Source organism: Furipterus horrens, unplaced genomic scaffold, assembly GCF_987537825.1.
Source record: "Furipterus horrens unplaced genomic scaffold, mFurHor1.1.pri manual_scaffold_2, whole genome shotgun sequence".
NCBI classification, from domain to species: domain Eukaryota; kingdom Metazoa; phylum Chordata; class Mammalia; order Chiroptera; family Furipteridae; genus Furipterus; species Furipterus horrens.
The window spans coordinates 8,823,330-8,843,322 of NW_028327172.1; the positions used below are offsets into that span (position 1 = coordinate 8,823,330).

At 49.8% G+C, this 19,993-nt stretch overlaps 1 protein-coding gene and 1 long non-coding RNA gene across 3 annotated transcripts in view; one reads left to right on the forward strand and one right to left on the reverse strand.

Moving 5' to 3' along the window:
• Positions 1–15,933, reverse strand: part of STX3 (syntaxin 3) — a 41,891-nt gene extending 25,958 nt beyond the window's left edge. Inside the window, exon 1 of one of the 2 annotated variants that reach the window (XM_090260880.1) lies at positions 15,683–15,933. In XM_090260880.1, the coding sequence (XP_090117006.1) occupies positions 15,683–15,712 (30 nt within the window). In that variant the 5' untranslated portion in view covers positions 15,713–15,933. Of the gene's footprint in view, positions 1–2,230; positions 2,326–15,682 lie in introns of those variants that run through there. The other variant, XM_090260876.1, reaches the window with a different exon arrangement.
• Positions 15,934–17,144: 1,211 nt separating this feature from the next.
• On the forward strand, positions 17,145–19,185 carry LOC150017716 (uncharacterized). The gene is made up of 2 exons (XR_016507822.1): positions 17,145–18,626; positions 18,740–19,185. It is a non-coding gene; the product is annotated as an uncharacterized LOC150017716 (long non-coding RNA).
• Positions 19,186–19,993: the final 808 nt, after the last annotated feature.

Sequence of the window (19,993 nt, forward strand, 5' to 3'; positions counted from 1 at the left end):
TGTGACATGCCAGACTCCAAGGTCACACTGTCGGAATTTAAATCCTAGTTCCACCATTTATGGATTTTTTTTTTTCAGGGTGGGGAGGGAAGAATGGGCAAGTTAATATCCTCATTGTACCTCAGTTTTCTTATCTGTGAAATGCTAATAATACCATTACTTACTTCGCAGATTTGTTTAAGAAATCAATAAGATAAGCAATAATAAAGCACTTCTACACAGTGTGTGGCATGCTGTTAAATACTCAATAAATTGCTAGGTTTGGTGATGGTGACATTACTATAAATCAAAGAACCAAAAACAGAGAGGTTAAGTAACTTGGCCAATGTCACACAGCTTAAATGGGAAAACTAGCAGATTCTAGCCCATCTTGGATTTGGAGCCCAAGTTCCAACCCTTTCTCCGCACTGTCCAAATGCATGATCCACCCTACCAGGATCTCTATTAGAACAGTCTCCAGCCGCAATGCATCCACACCCTGGCTGCAAATGCGCACAATAGGAGTGAAGATTTTCTTGTTTTCAGAAACCACCTATTGCAAAGAAAACAACACTTTGTGTTGTTCCCTGTCAGAGTTCATGTTTATAAGGAAAAGGAAGCTCTGTCTCCAGCCCCCAGCCACCCCTGGGGACGCCCGCTTCTAAGGAAGCTTCCCCTGCAAAATCATCAAATGGCTCTATCTAAGGAAGGCCTTCTCATCCCACCCAGCATCAAGGGCCTGAGCTTTTGCTGCGTCCTCTTCCCAGACCACTGCTGCATTGCACACTGCCCGTTCCTAAGCACAAACAGAGAATGGGTTTTGGGGAGCGAAGGCGGGGACGGGTAAACCCCCTACACCAGCTTCTTCACCTTCAGTGGCCCTGTGGCCTTCTAAGCCAAGACTTGTCACTCGCAAACACTCAGAACTCCATGGGCAATGAAAGCCCTCAGGGGCCCCAGTTACGGTCCCCCTGATCTGCAATAGCTGATGGAATGACCATTATGGTTTGGGACACCCCCCACCCAGCCATCCGGGGAGTCTCTTTTGACTGGCACCCCCATCATCTCATTCTGTGGCCCCACTGGAACCATCAGCCACCCAAGTTTGAGAGCCACATCCAAGGAGTTAAATCTGAGCCACTACTACAGCCCCCACAGTCATCGTCCTAAAACTAAGAACTGATCATGTCCTTCTGCCACTTAAAGTCACTCAGTGACAGCTGGCCTCCTCGCACTAAAACTCCCACTGCCGACCAGAGCACCTGGGGCCCTTTAGGGTCAGGCCCCGCCCACATTTCTCCCTCTGCCGTGCACTTTCCAGACTAGGCATTGGGGCTGCCTGCATTTCCTGGACACATCATTCTCCCGTTTTGCTGAACTATCTGTCACACAATGACTTCCTCCTGAAATGCATGTGTCCGGCTGGCAAGTTTTCACTTAGCCTTTAAAGCTCAATCTCAGACCTCACCCGTCAGCCTTACCTGACCCGTCGTCCCCCCAGTGGAAAATTTAAAACCTCCCTAAGCTCCCCACGCATTCCGTGCAAACTTCCGTGGCAGCCAACACCGCTTGCTGTGAGTGCTCCCGTGATTGATCTGTCCCTTCCTCACTGACTATAAATTCCTGGAGGGTCAGGATTGCCTTGTGTATCTACTATATAGACCCTTGGTGAGTGTGTGCCTGCCCAGATCTCCTTCCTTGGTGGGGATACCCTTCCCGTTCCCACCCGACTCTGGGAAGGTTTTCAGTCGCGACCCAGGCTCCCTGAGGAATTTGAATTGTGAAGGGAACAGAACAGACTCAACCATTGTCGGCATCCAACCGAGGCATCTGCTGCATTCCCAGCGCTACCCTCGTTTCTGTCCTTCCCAGGCCCGCCTCGGCTTGGAGCAGGCCCTCCAGGCCTTCCCAACATTCCTTCAATGAGCAGAACAATATTCTCCTACCATTCTTAAAATTCATTGAGCCAGGATCGGCTGGCTGTTGCCACTTGCAATTAATACTACTTGTACTTGTCGTTAATTTATTCCACATGTATTCTGGGCACGTACCATATACTAGATACGTAACAGCAATTTAATCAACTCCAACTGAACAGATCACTAGTGTCCACATGGACCTGCAGCCTGTCTTCACCCAGGAGTTTCTAGTTTGAAAGGAAATGCTCCCTTGATCAACTATCGCCAACACTTGGGTCACTTGGCAGCCTCCGGAGAGCTCGTCTCCCATGAAGGATTTCTGTGATCCTCACCAGAAACCAGGAACCCAGTCTTCCTCTAGGCAACATTTGTTGAGTGTTTCTCTCTTCAGAGGTCTTCTAGAGATCCACGCTGAGGGGACACACCCTGTGCACGTGTGTGTACACACCTACATCCAAATGCACGAGTGCGTCAACTCAGCTTTCTTCAAGTAGGCACCCGTGCTTAAGAAAGTGGGATAAGGCTACCATCATAGGATGGACTGAGGGAAGTTTCTGGAAGCTGAGAACAACTGGGTCCGGGAGCATGAGAAGCAGGCACCGAGCTCTCCAGCATGACATAAATTTTTAAGGCCCCCAGAATTTGTACAGGGATCCCTCGCCCCCTCCAAGACAGCCACCCGTTGGCTCTCAGCAGGCTCTAGCAGGGCAGCCTGGTCCATCCACCTCCAGGGAGAGGATCTGTGAACTGAGAAAGGGGAAGTCTCTGGCAACCTACAACCCGGGTCCCAAACTTGTTATCAATTACGAGCTGTGAGACTTCAATCAGGCCCCTTCCTACTCTGAGTTTTTTCCCTGTAAATAGTAGTGACACCATGTAGTTTTTATCGCTCTTAGGAAGATTTGGGGAAATCACATATGAAAAGCTTCTAGTACAATACTGGGCACACGCCAGTGCCTAATAAATGCCAGCTTCCCCGTCACCTAGAGGTAAAGGGCTGATGCCTAAAGAGCAAGTCCTCCTCCATAGGACGTTAGTTCTCACACGTCAGGCTCCGTCGACGAGATCGACTGCGCAGCATCCTGACGACCAGGGCCCCATACGCCTTCCATCACACCCCGGTCACCTAAACCACTGGCTTCGCATCTCTGAGCCTCAATGTTCTTATCTACGAAATAGGTACAATCCTGTCTACCAGGGCTTCTGTGAGGATGAAATCAGCTAACATTTTCACGTTCCTGACGTGATGCACGTAGTCGTCGTCGGCAGCCGTCCGTCTCGAGAGACGATGGTGTAGCTTCTTAAGAGTCTATCTGCACCGCCAAGAATGGCTGTGCAGTCCAACTCGGGAGTGACACGGTATCTGTCTCCTCCCGTGTTGAATCGACATCTTGCGATGACACTGGAGTGTCCTCTCCAGTGAAGCTGAAGCTACAGAGCCTGGGCAGGGTGATATGGAGGGTCTGCTGTTGCCCATGCAGCAGACCCCCCCCTCTCTTCGCAGCTGAAGGGTCCAAGGGAAAGACGGAGTCAATACAGCTTGGCTTCAGGTGCGCCGCAGGAGTTGCCGGTGTTGACTACAACGTCAAACCGCCTTAGGGACTCCGGCTCCGGATTTTCTGTCGGGGTTTACTCCCTTAGCCTTTCCCCTGAAGAGGTATGCCGCAAGGCAGCGGAGGTTTTTTGGAGTCAGAGTTTTCCTTCTCTGATGTGCCCTGACTGGAAGATCGAACCAGCGACACTTAGCTCGCAGGCCGATGCTCAATCCACTGAGCCAAACCAGCCAGGGCTGAATAATCATATAAGGCAATGATTATCACAATGATTCACAATTTTCTTGGATATAATGCACGTAGTAACACTGCCATAAAACATCTGCACGTACGATCTCGCCGGCTTCCCTACAGCTTGAACTGGGATCTAAGTACCTTTAAACAGGAAAGGGGGTTGGAGGAGACATAGGACTTGTAGAGCTCAATGCAGCCTTACAGATTCTACCATGAAATTCTCTGAGATGGGCAAACCAAGGCCTAGGACCAAATCATGAGCTGCTGATTCGGCCAGGAAGAGAACACAGGCTTCCTGAAACGATCCCTCCATGCGGTTTCTCCCACTGTGGCATGCTGCTTCCAACAACATAGAATGACATCAGCAACAACAAAACAGAGAGCAGAAAAATACAAGGAAGAGGGCCGTTCCCACAGGGAATCTGGATAATGTGGTTATCTGGAGTCACGTGACACTGGGACCTACCACCACACTTCTCCAGAAAGGGGACCTCGCAGATCCCAGAGCTGGTGTTCCTTCCCTTGTGACCCAGCTGTGCCTTTCAAACCAGGAGGCCTCAGGGACCCCAAGGGCCCTTTATCTTCAACCCACATGACTGAGCACAGCCAAGAAGAGAACTTTAGCATTTTTATCAAAGAATCAAGGCGTGTGGTAATAGGAACGTTCCAGTAGCTGCAACATCAGCCACAGTAAAAAAAAAAAAAAAAAAAAAAAGAAAAACAACATATGTCAGAACCAGGAGCCCAACGGCCCACTTCCTCTCCCCAACACCCCGACCCCAGCCTCCTGCTGTGTCTCCTGCCAGCAGGTGGGCAATATCGCCAGTGACTTGGGCAGCCCTGAGCAAGAGCCCAGGACCTATCTATCACCCACCTCTGAAATGTGTTCCAACATTCAGTGAGGGCAGCCAGGGCTACGACCTCGTCTCTGGACAGAAAGCGGAAAGAGTTTGGGGGGCCCAGAAGTCAATATGATGCGATTTAACCTGCAATCCCTCACTCCACGCTCACTGCCTGTCTCTCAATTGCCTTCTCTGCCATCCTTAGTCTATTGGACTGTGGGTCCCTCTTCTCTAGCTCCTTTAATAAAAATACTTGTCACTTAGGCCCTGGCTGCTGTGACTCAGTGGATTGAGTGCCGGCCTGCAAACCAAAGGGTCCCTGGTTCGATTCCCAGTCAGGGCACAGGCCTGGATTGCGGACCAAGTCCACAATTAGGGGCGCACAAGAGGCAACCACACATTGATGTTTCTCTCCCTTTCTCCCTTCCCTTCCTCCTCTCTAAAAAATAAATAAATAAAAATCTTTGGGGAAAAAAAAAATGCTTGCCAGTTAAGAGTCCCTGGTAGGTGCTCTATGGCCACAACACTCGATGCTTTACATAAACCATGTCGACGAAACCCATCTATATGCTGAAGTTGAGAACCTGCAAGTCAGGGAAGGAGTTCTACGCCATTCAAGGTCTCCCAGCGACTGGTTTTCAGAGTCGGGGCTCTGTTGTCTGTCCTAAGCCCTCGCTTATGCCACTGCCCCTTGCTCAAAGCAGCACGTCACCAAAGCAGCCCGGAGCCCAGGAGAGCAGCAGCCCCGCCTGCAGAAAACGCCCGGTGGGAGAAAGGCGGCATGGGCCTTGGGCACAGCACTGGCCTCCGGTTAAGCCTTGATTTTGTCACCAAGCAAAGAGGTTAGCTCTCCAACGCAGCTTGGTGGAAACTGAGGACACCTGAGACGTGCCTCGGAAACCACCCAGGGACGTCAGGGCGCCGGGAGGCAAGCAGGCGGGTCCACTCCCCGCGATCAGTCTGCACAGCTTCACCACTTTTATCGGCTTTAGGCCTGGGGATTGAATACACCATTTCCTACGAAGTCCTGTTGTTGAGAGAGGGAAAGGCGGAAGAAAAAGAAAGAAGGAAGGAAGCTGGCAAGCTGAGCTCGCCAAGCTGGGAAGCCACTGAAGTAAACGAATGGACGCCTTCTAAGGAAGAGGAAGAACAGGAAGGGCCCTCACGCCTCTCCAAGGGAGAACACTGCTGCCACAGGTTAAGATCACCAGCAATGACGTAAGGATCATCACAAATCAGAAGAGCCAGACAGAAAGAAGTGACAAAGAAAGAAAAGGGAAGCCATGCCAGCTTGGCCGGCGGGGGGCGGGGGGCAGCTGGCTGCAGCGCCATCCCATACAACAAAGGGTTGCTGCTTCCATCCCTGGTCAGGGCACATACCTAGGCTGTGGTGAGGAATTTTTTTTAATGGGAGGCATCCCATTAAAGGGATGGCACCTGTCACTGCCAGCCACAATTACCAGACCCCAGGAAGGCCAGAGGGTCCCAGGACAAGACAGAAGGCCCCAGGGCTCTTGGGAGAGTTCTGAGGTGAAGGAAATAACAACAGAGGGGAAGGGACCAGCAGCCTGGACTGAAAAGGGACATTTAGTCCTTAACTTCCCTCAGCGGGGTATTACAGGATTGTGACTGGCAGGGACAGAGGTGGGGGCGGGAGCCCTCCTGGCACGAGCAGGTGACCACAAATTCTTGCACCTCTTCCTCTTCATATTTAAACAGCTCTTTGCACAGGAGATACATACTCTTCTTTATAAACCCAGATTTTTGTCTCGATAAATTTGATTCGAAGAGACAATGACATGATTCTTACTGTCCCTGCTGCCCACTTCCCCCGCACTACCTCCCTCTAGGATCTGTGGATTCCCAAAGATAAAATCACCACTTCCAAACTCCCAAGCACACACACACACACACCACTGCCCGACATCTGGTTTTTCCAGTCCCTCTTCTTTAATTAAGAGGCCAGGAGTTCAGAGTAAGCATGTCAGCTCGCAATAGGCACTCAGTGTTCTCTGTTCCCCACTTAATGAGTCAAATGGCCTTTCTCCATTGCCCAGTTCTCCCTCCCACACTGTTTTTTCTTGTCCAGGGAAACCCTCCCCCCAGAGGGAACACTTCCCCTTTCTGCTGAAATGCATCTTCCTCAACATATTTGCCAGATGAATCAAGAGGCGATCCGTGGACGATGAACCCTAGGCGGGCCTCACACTTTTACTTTCCAGGTGTTCTAGCTGAGCATTCAGAGGCAAGAACTGGCCCTCTTTGGAATAGGAGACACTGAGGAATAAACTCAATACCAAACCAGCTCAAGGCCAGCAGGTTGGTGGACAGCCAGATGAGAGCCAAGGCCCCTAACAAGCACCCTACGGGATAACATCTGTCTGTGTTTGGCTGCAGACACGCCTGGGGTTTCAAACATATTATTTGACTCTCACATCAACCCTAGGAGACACAAATACTACTTTCTCCGGTTACAGATGAGGCAACCACTTAATGAGGTTAAACGATTCGTCCAAAGTGATTCAGATAGTAATGGCAGCTCTGGCGCTCTGTTCTTACCTTCTGTACGCCACTGGAAGACACCCTTCCCGCTCTGGCTCGGTCACACACCCTCGCCTATTGCAGGGGATGCTGCAATGTCAGTATAACTAAATGGAATTAATCCGGTGCATATAATCCATGAATGTGCAGATATGTAGATACACAAAGATACATCTGTGGTAAAACCCAGCTCTGCCTCTCAGTAGCTCTGTGGTCTTCAACAACTCAACCTCTCGGTGCCTCAGTTCCCTCACTGGTAACACGAATACTCTACTCACAGAACTGTTGTGAGGATTAAATTAGTTGATATGTAGGGAGTATCTAAAACAATGCTGGGCTCATATTAAACGCCCAAGACCATACCATCTAAAGCAGAGAACTGAGCCTTGTCTTCGCTAAAGAGAGTTTTGCTGGTCATTTCTCTACCGGATGCATTTAAAGAAAATTAAGCTCCCCATGAATTCTGTTTCTGCTACATTCTCACCAATTCTGTTATTTACAACTGTCATTACTATTCATTTCTAAATAGTTTGTCACTTCCATTTTGTTTTCTTTTTAACCCAAGAGTTTATTTAGAAAAGTGTTTTTAAATTTCCAAAGCAAGAAGCACCTGGGGAGGACTATTATTGTATTGTTAATTTCTAATTTTATTACATCACATCAGGGAACCATTATTGTATTGTTAATCTCTAATTTTATTACATCATTATCAGGACCATGGTCTAGATGACTTCAGATTCTGTGGAATCTGACATTTTCTTTGTGTCCTATTACACGGTCAATATTTTTTCCTTTACTTTTTTATTATTGTTTATGCTTGTAATACACGATCGATATTTTTAAATCTTCTACATGTGTTTGTAAAGATCTTGGATTCATTTGCTGTATATAAAAATCATCGAAGTTTCATCTCCAGGTGCCATGTGAATTCCTATCTGCTTTTGCTTCTCAAGGCCTGAGAAAGATCTGGAGGAAGAGCAGTGAAAAGGGATGGAGGTTCACCTGAACAAAGGAAGGAGAAACAAACAAAACCGCCCTCCAAGCAGATGTTATCTACACTGATGAATAACCTGTGGCTAGGGAAGCTAATTCATTCCAAATCACTCAGCCAAAAAGGAACAGCGCCAGGACTGGCTGCCTGCGCGCCAATCCATTGTTTACAGCGCATTAACTCAGAGAGGGATCTTGGGGTCTCAAAGCCAACCAGCCCGCCCACAACCTTCTCCTTCTCTCTGCAAGGTCCTAACAGATTCGTCCATTCATTCGTTCATCCAACAGTATCCATGGAACATCTATCATTTGCCAAGCAGTAGTGCAGACACTGGAGGCACACAGACCCAACTCAGCACTGCCTGTTCTCCAAGATTCCCCACCCCCCGTCTCAGGTGGGAGGCAGACAGGCCCCCAAGTCCACATGTTGAGCAATCACAGCAACTTAGCACGGGGGTTGTACACCCAGGAGAAGGCGGGGGGCCCAACCTCACCTGAATCCAAGGCAGAGCCGGACAAAGACGGAAACCTGTTAGAGCTGTGTGCAGAGGTGACTCCTTAGGGAAAATGGAAGGCCTTTGGGGTGAGAAGCACACACCTTTTTCCTGCTTTCTGTCTGCTCCCAAGAACCATTCAAGTAGATTCAAAGAACACCTCCTACTTCCTCCTGGAGAGGTCCAGCTGCCTTTCAAGCTTCCTCCCCTTCCTGAGCCTTCTTCACTCTTTTCTGACTTCCACCCCTTCTCTGCCCCACCACATCCAGTTCTCAAGGACACATAAAGGAGGAAGGGACTAATGTCTCTTCTATTCCACTCAGCCTTCTCCTCAACCCTTCCTTTCAGCCTGTCCCACCAGCCCCCTCCACCTCATGATCCTTCTAGGACGATTCATTAATAGTTATAATAGAAAACATTTTTTAAATATTTATTTTTAGAGAGAGGGGAAGGGAGGGAGAAAGGGAGTGAGAAAGAGAGGAAGAGAAACAGCAATCCAGGGATGTGACCTGACTGGGAATCGAACTGGTAACCTTCTGGTTTCTGTGGCCACGCCCAACCAACTGAGCTACGCCTGCCAGGGCTGTAGACAACATTTTCAAGCACTCCCCATGTGCTGAGGGTGCTCTATATTTACCAAAGCATTTAATCTCGTAACAATCTTCTGGGGACCTCTCCCCATCTTACAGCTCATAAAACTAAAGATAAAGATGGCCAGTGACCTGTCGAGATGGTGGTGCAGGCAGCACGTGCCTGAGCCAGGACAGCCAGGGCAGCTGGTGGCACGGCCCTGGGTCTCCACCGACAGAAGTGAGGCTACCTACCAGCAACCCCCACCCCAGCAGCAGCGTGCATCACCGGCCACAGAAACACACGCGGCTCTGAAAGATGTCACGCCCACCAGGTCACGAAAGCTGTCCCAGGCCAGAGGAGGCTAAGAAAACATGACAACTAAGTGCAGTGTGATATCCCGGATCGGCTCCTAGAACAGAAAAGGGGCCATCTGTGGAAAAACTCGCAAACTCTAAATAAAGTCTGGAGGTGAGTGAACAGTTTCTCAGTTTTGACAAATGTAGCATCATAATGAAGACACTAACAACGGAGGAAACCGGGGGAGGGGTAAACAGGAACTCTCTGTACTATCTTTGTAACTTTTCTGGACTTCTAAAATTAGCCTAGACTAAAAAGGGTTTTAAAAATTTTAAAGTAAATCTGATGCCATACCAAGTTGCCCTGACCCAGACAGCTAAACATACCAGACAGTATACGATTCTCTGATCTCTATAGGTGGCAGCTGAACTTCAGTCTCCAGACAGAGACTGGGGAACGTTGCCGTGGAAACGGCCCAGTGCCAGAAAACAGGCTGACCTAACCGTGGAGACAGTGGTGAGGGAAGGAAACTGCAGAGGGGGCTGCCATAAAGGTAGCTGGAGATAAGGCCCCTCAGGGACCACACAGTCCCCAGGTAAGACCATTGGCAGAATATCCCCACTGATCCACTGACTGCGGTTAACAGCTTTCCCAGCTGTGGGCTGGGAAGTGAACATTCAGGGGAAGGAGGCCCGTAGGGTCTGTCTCCTCTCGGAGAGCAGGACCTCACAGAGCCAGTGGCTTCTGAAATTACAACACTGTGTGGCTGCTGTGATATCTCAACAACAGTAAAAGGGTCTGCGGACGTCCTGGGAAGGCGGAGTCCCTGCTGTCAGCTCAGGATCTGGAAGTTTCATCTGCAGCGATGACGCTGGAACTGAGCCTTAAAGGATGTGTAAGGTTGGGCCGGGGCGACATGAGACAGCTGGAGTTTCACGGTGGTTTCCGCATCTTCTCCTTCATTCTCTTTCTGAACAAAGGCAACCTTCCATGATGTACCGGGCTGAGGGCTGGGGGTATAGCGAGGAGCCTTGGGACTCACCCATCCCTGTCCTTGAGGGTGGAACCAGTGACCTCTGGCTTCATTAGAAAATGTAGGGGTTCCCCGAGTTAATGTTGCACTTCAAGCAAGGAAAGATTCACCAACCCACAGGGAATGGAGTAAGAAGAGTGTCATCATAACGAGTAAGGGATGAGTAAGGGTCAAGCTGTTGCTCATTAGCCAACCAGTGTTTAATAGGTAACTAACTGCCATGCAGAGTACGGGGCACTGGGGCCCCAGAGGAATATCAAGGAGCAAACGGTAGTCGGGGCGATGGACAGATACAGTGTAGGGCAATATTTAAAAAAGCAAGAAAGATACGCTTGATTCTTCATCCCACATTTCCGAGCTAGAGATCTCAAATCGGCTGTGAGCCTCAAGCCCCTTACCTGTAAAATGAGAATAATGCAACACCTTGTCTTGCAGGGTTGAGAGGATTAGAGACAAGGTAAGCAAGGCACCTAACACAAGCCCTGTCCAATAGTAAGTAGCTGCTCAGTAAATGATTATTGTCATTTTAGCTGATATTGTGACAAGGAGTAATAGAACCATCGATCTTAAAGACAACAGGACCTAGAAGACAAAATCCATCTCATACAAATAAATAAATAAAACGGAAGGTGGGTTCAAGTCCATTTCATGGTCACAAATAACCCCACGGACTTATCAGAAGAAAGGTGTTTCGCTACAAAGCAATATACAGCCCATGCAGGCTGCTGGAATGGAGGAAGAAGATTCTAGGCTCCAGTTTCGAAGGCAGGTAGGGATTCTGACAAAGGGGAAGGGAACACTGAAGGGGAGAGTGAACAAGCATTTCTCCCTCCGTGCCTGCCAGTCCCCCAGCCTCCCCCACACTCACAGGAATAAAAATAAAACTAATCCCCTTCTCTCATCCAAGCATTTTCTCTTCTGGCCCCTGGCTGATGGGTCTGTAATCCCTGCTCAACCCCTGTCCCTCATCTCAGCTCTGCTGCCCATCTGCTCACAGCAGAACAGCTCGCCCAGGGAACGAACCCTCCCAGGGAGAGAAGGGAGCTGAGGAGGGAATCGCCGGCTAGGTAGGAATCTGATCACTGAAGGATAGGATCTCAATGAAGAGATTCTCAGGTCAGGATGTTAACATGTGATTATGATCCAAAGCGTCTGGCACATAGTAGGGGCTCAATATATATTTCCAGAATGAATTAAGCTTTAAAGGGGAAGTTCAGCTCTACATTTCAATGGGGCTGTAGTATCACCATTATCCTGAGCAACTCTGATCTCACAGAGACACCAGAACTTCCAATGGGGAAGGGGACCAAAGACAAGCCCTTTAGGACACAAGACAGAACAGAAAGGGCAAAAAGTCAGTCTGGTCTTCAGAGCCCCAGGTGGTTGATTTCATTAGGTGTTGGCCTTGGAGGGGCCAGTTGGTACATCCCAAGCCATTTCTAGTTCCCGTAGATCAAGCTCCAAAAGGGTCCAAAGCCCTTGACCTCTATTCCACATGTCACTGGCTTCTCTGTTATCATTATCTACCTTCAATTTTTTTTGAGGGGGCAGTCTCTTTTCATAATGGACAGTCCTTTATTTTCCCTATATGACCATTAACTCTTGAAGACCAAGAATTGTGCAATAATTCTGGTTAACATGATGCCCAGCAAGATGAGGTCAAAAAGAATGAGGATAAGCATGCCCACCACACAGAGGCCAAAGAGCACTGAAGGTAGTGTATACGTGGGACCCTCACCAACGGGAGAGTGGCTGAGAAAACTCAGGGTCCTTGCCTTACTTGGAAGACTCTACATGCCTCTGAAGGCATCAGACTTGATTTTAACCAGGACTTAAAAGAAGAAACCTGAGCCCAAGCATCACTTCTGGGACGCATCCCCACTCCCTAATGCCCTGACCCCATCTCCCAGAGGCCAGCCAACAAGGTATTCCTACAGTTGCTTCTACCACAAGGATGACATCATTGTGTCTGTTTCTGGCGTGTCTCCCTATCTGACCAGGAACTTCCTAAGACCCAGGAAAATATGTTAATCACCATTCCACCCCAGCACTGTCCCAAACACCTGGGACATAGTAGATTCTTAGTAAATGTTTGCTGATAGAAAATAGGGCCAAGCAAGAGGTTCCTGGCCAGGAATTTTATCTAGACTCAGGAGATCCAAAGTTCAGCTATCGAGAAATCAGCAGGAGACCCACCTTGTAAGACAGGCTAGGTGTAGTCACTGCACATTCCTGGCGGGCTTGTCCCAGTTTCCGAAGAAGCTGACTGCTGGGACAGCCCACCAGGAGGAGCAGTGCAAGAGATGAGTTGGGTCTTGTGACCATGGCCTCAGAGGGTGGGCCCTTCAGTGTGGATGCTGGTCCCAGGTCAAGTGTGAGGAACTCACATTTACTGTGGTGGGTGATTACCAGGAATTATCTCCTTTTACCCTCTCAAGGACCCTAGGGGAAAGGTATGATGATCCACTTCATATTTTTTTTATTTATTTTTAGAGAGGGAGGGAGGGAGAAAGAGCGTAAAGACAAACAGTGATCGGGACACGCCCAGACCAGGGATTGAACCCTCGACTCAAGCATGCGACCTGACCTAATTGAACCGATGACCTTTTACTTTTTGGGAGGAGGCCCAACCAGCTGAGCCACACCTATCAGGGCTGATGAGCACTTTATAGGTGCAACTCCGAGACTGGGTCCTGTGGACTCCAGAGCCTAACGGGCGCTCAGCACAGACTCGCAATGAAACATTTCACAAAGCCACGCATCCTCGGGGTGGATGGAGGCCTGAAGCCTTCCGATTGCCTCCCCTCCCTCAAAGATGCTCAAATCCCGACAACATTCAACGTTCCAATAAATTTCTTGTCTCCTTCCTCCCATGCTTGAAAGCTCACAACCTCTCCAGCGAGCCTTGCTGATCTTTGGGGCAGCTCTGACTGCTACAAATGCTTTCGTGCAGAATGTTCTTTTTCTGCCCATCAACTTCACATCTTCTCCCTGTATCTACACAGAGCGAACCTAACCGTCAGCACGTGACAGCCCTCCAGCTATCTGGTGGCAGTTATTATCTGGCCTCGCCCGAGGTTAAGAAAGATGCCTCAGAAAGAAATTGCACAGGCCACTCAGTGTGAAACTGGTTTCGTGCCGATTAAAAATTGTCTTCCCTTGATAAAAAGAAACCAGAGAGAAGACGGTTATCTTGTCCTGGGGGGGGGGGGGGACTGGACTAGAAACCAAAATTTCTATAAACCTTAACAAGAGTCTTCATGGAAAACATTCATATTGCAAAGAGGCTTCTAAGTTCAACCAAACTCTGCTTCAGAGGAGGAACAGAGAACCAGACAGGCAGACTGACACAAAGGAACACAGCTATTAAGTGGCAGGGCCACAGTTAGAACCCTTTGAACCTGCAGACCAGTCCCACCCATCTGCCTGCTCCAAAACGCTAGAGCACCTCTAATTTCAGAACTGCACTCCCTGTAACAGCCGCAGCGCACCGTTGACTGTCCGCTTTCATCACCACCCCAGGAGGTCAAAGGAGGAAACAGCATTTGCTCCGTGTTACAGGGAGTAAGAAGGAAGCTTGGAGAAGCAACGGAACTTGTGGAGGCTCCCTGGAAAACTGTGTTTATACTTGGAATTCAAAGCTCAGCGAAGGCTCTTCGCTCTTTGTTGACAATGGGCTATTGAAAGAGGCCATAGGGTACCTTCCTCTGGAAATCCCTAACTCGGGGGAAGGGAGCCGCCTCTGACTGCTCTTCGGTTGTGCCCTGTCTTATGATGGCTGGATGTGCTCATATGGGAAGACCTTCAAATCCACGGTCCCCTTCCCCTTCTGCCACCTCACTCAGCATGCTCCAGAGAAAGAGCGCTGTGGATGGTCACCAGCTCTGTGACTGGCGGCCACCTCTCCTGCTCAGGCTGAGCTCTAGGCTCCTCACCTACAGAAACAGCGGGGAGACATCTGGCCCGGTTGGTTGGTAGCCACGTGAGGCTCAGGTGACAGAAAGCAGGAAGGAGGCACGGAGGCTCATTCCGGCCACCGTGTCTTCCCTCCTCGCACTTCCCTGTTGGCCTGCTCGTCCCTATCCTACTACCCAGAGCAGGTGAAGGGTCATGGAGGCCTCACCCAAGGCAAGGGAGGAGAAAGAAAAACAATTGTGACATCATCCTATCCCTCACACTTGTACGAGGTCTCTCTGTTTCCAACGAGCTTCAACAGTTAGTAGCCATTATATTTACCACCGATCGGTCCCCTACGTGCTGCGCACCACACAAAGGGCTCTGTGTGCGCTTTGGGGTTAGTCCTCACAACGACCCATTACACAGATGACAAAACTTCAGCCCTTCTAACAAGCTCCCAAGACAGTGACTTTGTGTCAAGGGCTCGTTTTAAATTCCATTAAGGCAGAGCCTGTGCTCAGGGCTCAGCACTGGGCCTGCCCCGAGACCGTACTCAATATATTTATTTGTTGAATGAATCAGTGAACATCGGACTCAAAAACCTGTGCGTGATTTCACAGTTCTCTATATTAAGTCTCATTATGTCATTTGATCTCATTGCAAAGCTCTAAGGCATGACCGTCCCCATTTGACGGATTAGGAAATAGAGGCTCAAAAGAGTAAGTGGCCTGTGGTTTTATGGCCTTTGCGTCGCAGGGCTGGCGGCGGGCTACTTTCAGATCCTTTGCCCCGACCCCAGCTGACCCGAGGATGCTAGGGGAAATTAATAATTACAGAGCGCCCGATGACTATGAGCTGGACCCACCCCAGCCCATAACCTTCTCACAGCTCGGGAGGCCTCCCAGGAGCGCTGAGCTGCTCCCCGGAGTGGGGGCGGCCAGGCACAGCGTCCCCCAGGAGGGAAACAAAGAAGGCAGAAGACGGCCCGTCCTGGGCATAGTGAGTGACCCAGGACCTGTGCTCCTCGAGGCTCAAGCACCCCCCCGCGGATCCCAGCTCCGGACGACGTCCAGCTTGGGCGTGGAGGAGGGAGAGCCTACGGGCATCCAGGGAAATCGCAGTCCGGCGATGAATCACCGGCACATGACCCCGGTGGGGCGGGGAGGGCGCGGAACGGGCGCGGGATGCGGCCGGGGCTTGTGGCGCGCAGGCCTCGCGCCCGGCCCCCCTGCAGCCTGGATCTGGCGGAGAAGGGAAGCCCCTCTCCCGCGCAGCTCCACCCTCCGAAGCCCCCCGCCCGCCTGGTTCCCTGGGGGGCGGCGGGACTCACGGCCTTGAGCTGCTCCAGCCGGTCCTTCATCCTGGTGCCCAGGTGTCGGGAGGCAGGTGAGCGCGTCCCAGGTGAGCTGCCGGAAGTGGCGACCCGGCCCGGGCCGGGGAGCTGGAGGCGGAGGCGGGCGGCGGTGGCCGGCTAGGAGGAGCGTCCGAGACCACGGGAGGCTCCGCCAAGCCGCCCCCTCCGGCCCCGCCGGCGCCGCGCGCTCCAAATCCGGCTCCGGGACCAGCGCGGGCGCCTTGTGCTGATCCGCCCGCGGACCCGCCCCGCACCTGGGCCGCGCCCCACGCTCCTCCTTAAAGGGGCCGTGCCCAGCCGCCGCCCCACCGCCCTCGGCTACTCCAACTCCACCTGCCCGAGGTCCCGGCCCCTCGAGAGCACGGAGAGGTCCGGGGAGAGGGCCCAGCGCTGGTAGATCCCGCTGCAGGGCCCAGGAAGAGCGAGTGGGTCTGCTTGACCTCAGTTCCATCATCCTTCCCATTCGACAGGCATTCGCTACCCGTTCCAGGCTCTGGGCTGGGGTCCAGCCCTCAGAAGACTCATGCGTTATTGCAAGGCGAGGACAAAGTACTGCAGACGAAGAATCCAACACGCTGTGATTTGTGCTACAATGGGTGGGAGACAGAGCAGCTAATTTCTCCTGGGGAAGGGCATTCTCATAAAGGAATCTGCACAACTGGTAGCGGGAGATCCTAGAGGAAATAACTGGAGGTGAAGCGGGACCGGGCAGGCTGGAACGAAGAATTTGAATTTTATGCTGTTTGGCGGTTGGGACCCTTCGGAGAAATGTGAAGCAGTTGCATACTTAAGTCAGAACCCCTGCTGCTAACAATGTGTAGAACCTTCGGGAAATCACCGTTTCTTTAGGGGACTGTTTCAGGATCTCTAAATCAGAGTTAATTACTCACTTCACAGTTTGATGGGAGGCCTGTGTGACATGTCAGAGGAGGGATAGCTGATTAGTAAATTATAGATCAGGACTGTAAGTAAAGATATTTGTATTGGACCCCTTCAGCCGTTCTCACTTCCTACGTGGTGTAGACTCACTCCCAGGTGGATTGTACCTTTGGAAAAGGGAGCGGGTTCTTTGCACTGCCCCGCCTTCTTTATTTCTCCTTCTCCCCTTTCTCTTCCGTATTTGTCCCCTTTCCTGGGAACATATGACATACTCAGCAGAGAGTGCCTTTCAATAAATAGGACTGACCGTCCGAAGACTCATTTCTCAAGGCAAGAAAAGAATCTGCTCTATGCATTCAGGTTAAAACGCTGTAATGTTTTTCGTCAGTCTAACAGAACTTTGCCCTCTGCTGCAATCTCAGCGCGCGCTGCATGCGGACTTCATCGCCTCCCATAAAGATACACCTGTACAGTCCGTGAGTGGCCGGGCCATTCTCAGCCCTAACCCTCCCTCTGTAGTCCTGAACACTTCCTTCTACCTGCGGCCTTATCTAGGAGTTTCCCACCTGTGCTGCTAGGAGGCTCTGGCGCCCCCTGGTGGTCATACGCAGAAAAAAAAGTGCAATAAATCAGAGCTATAGCCCACTGGTGCTGGGCGGGGAGCAAAACGGGTGAAGTGCCAAACTTTCAGTTCTTTGATAAAGAACTTCTGGGGATGTAATGTACAACACTGTGGCTATAGTTAACGATAAGGTATTGTATATTTGAAATATGCTAAGAGAATAGATCTTGAAAGTTCTTATCACAAGAAAAATTGTAACTGTGCGCTGATGGATGCTAACTTATGGTAATCATTTTTGCAATACTGTATGTACATATGAGGTCTGTCCAGAAGGTATCCAGCCATGTAATCTGAAAAACAGAGACATCTATGGAAGAAGATACAAGATACAAGAAACACTGTACATAGGACAAAGACGCCTCAGTCCCCTTCAAAGTAGGCACCTTGGGACCTCACACAGTTCTCCCAATCGCCATCAGCTCCCTGTTGTATTTTCCTGAATCTCATCAATGGTCTGAAATCTCAAGGTGATTTTTAGTTTTGGGAAAAGCCAGAAGTTGCAGGGCACCAAATGTGGGCTGTAGGGTGGGCTGAGTCATCTTGGTGATTTAATGTTTCACCAAAAACTGCACCAGACATGATGCATGAGTTGGCACATTGTCATGATGAAGCTGCCAATCACCAGTTGCCCATAGCTGTGACCTCCTGAATCATCTAAATAGTGTCCACAGAGGAATATTCAAGCTTAACGCAAAATTTGATACAGATTCGTTGCTCTACTCGATCAGTCGTTTTGAATGTGACAGCCACACAGTGCACATGCTCATTCAGTGGCATCTACCACCCCCACTGACTAGTTCAGTGAAGTCATTGTTCACGCATGTACATTCCAGTCCTCGCTCCTTGGCTGCCAGGTTACATTGATGTCACACAAACCATTCTTGTTATTTTAACAATGGCTGGGCTTTTTCCAGACAGACTTCGTATACCAAATCATTATGTTAGGTGCTTTAAACTAGTACAATGTTATATGTCAATTACATCTCCATAAAATTGAGGGCAGTGGGATTTGGTTTCCAACAAGAAGATCTTTCCATGAAGAAAAAAAAATGACCTTTTGGTTAGCCTGTGGCCATACAGAAATAACTATATGACTTCCCCTATTTTTAAAACACTGAAAACAGTGTCAAGAGCCATCTTACCTGCAATTGGAGCACAGGAACCCAGGAAGGGAAGCATTAACAGAGTCCTTTTATTATGGCATTCTGTTCGAAGGTAGTTAACCACAGACTTCAAGCCTTCTTTAAACCTCCTAGTAGGTATGGACCCTATTTTGTTAATTTTACCTTAACATTAATATTTGTTCTTTTCCTGCCAGGTAGAAGTCTGGGTTCCACCTGCTCATTGTGTACAAAAAACTGAAGAAAGTTTCAAGTAACTGTGGCACATGAGACCTGAGCTAGAGGAGTCCCTGGCCTGGTGAGGAAAACTCTTGATATTGATCCCAAGTGGACTCTAGGGTCTCTGCGTAGGTGGACAGTGTTCCAGGCTCAGAATTCTCTCTGACGTACTTTCTTTTTTCTGCCCCACAGTGATACTTGATCCTTCCCACCCACCGGGTCTTAATGTAGCTGTTTCCCCATGAAACGGAGTAAAGATTCATTCAAGTGTTTGCACTTTGGTTATAAGGAAATCAGCCAACACTTAATTTCATCTTTATAGACAAAGCAAAGACAGGCTCCTGGGACCTGGGGCTTCACTTCCTTCTCAGTCCTCCCTCTAAGCCTGTTTCTTTCCCAGTGGACAGAAGAACTGAGCCTCACCCCATCTAGACCTCCAGAGCCTGCTGTGAAACAGGTGAGGCCACTTTCTGGCTGGTGTACCTTTGAGGCAGGGGCTCCAGCATATGGTGTTCAGTTGAAAAAGATAAGGGGAGCTGGAGAATTGAAGGGAAGATTCTTTCTGTCCACAGCAATTGTTCCCCACAGCAGAAAGGATGGAGACTAACCAGGATGGAGAATAAACTTTCTAACTTGTAGTTTTGTTCCCTTACAGTTTGTATTAGTTATCTATGGCTGCATCACAAATGGCCCTGAAATCTAGCAGCTTGAAAGACCAAACATTTATTATCCTATAGCTTCTGTGAGTCGGGGATCCAGGTGCAGCTTAGGTGGGTGCCCCTGTGTCAAGGTCTCCCACAAGACTGCATTGAAGGTGTTGGCTGGGCTACAGTCCTGTTGCATGCTTGCGTGGGAAGGGATCTGTTTCTAAGGTCTCTCACATAGGCCCTGAGGGCCAGCAGAATGCAGTCTGTGCGGCCTAGGAAGGTGAAGAAGACCACCTGGGCACCACAGCCAAGAAGGGAGATGAGGGTTTTCTCTGTGGACAGGATACTGTCCAGAGTCAGAGGGGCTATGGTGGAAGAGTAGCAGACTTCCAGCGCTGGCACACTGACCAGAAAAAGTACATGGGGGGTGTGGAGTGAACAGTTGACCCAGATGATGAGAGAAATGGAGGCATTGCTGCTGATGCTGATCAGATACATAATCCAGAAGGTCACAAAAATCAGCGCCTGCACTTCAGTGAGTTTGGAGAAGGGGCCAGAGTAGAAGTGAATCACCCCAGCTTGGTTTGCATTCTCCTTGTATTCAAAGTATAAGACCTGGTCATGGCACAGGCGCTGCTCCCAAAGATAAACAAATGTCGACCCAGAGCTCCTCCTGGATGACCCACTGAACTCCTGGCCTTGCCCTTCCTTGATCTTCTCAACTCCAACCATTTTTACCTCTAGTCTAAATTCAGCAACTCACTTCTACAACAGCTTTTGGTGGTTGTTGTAATCACTC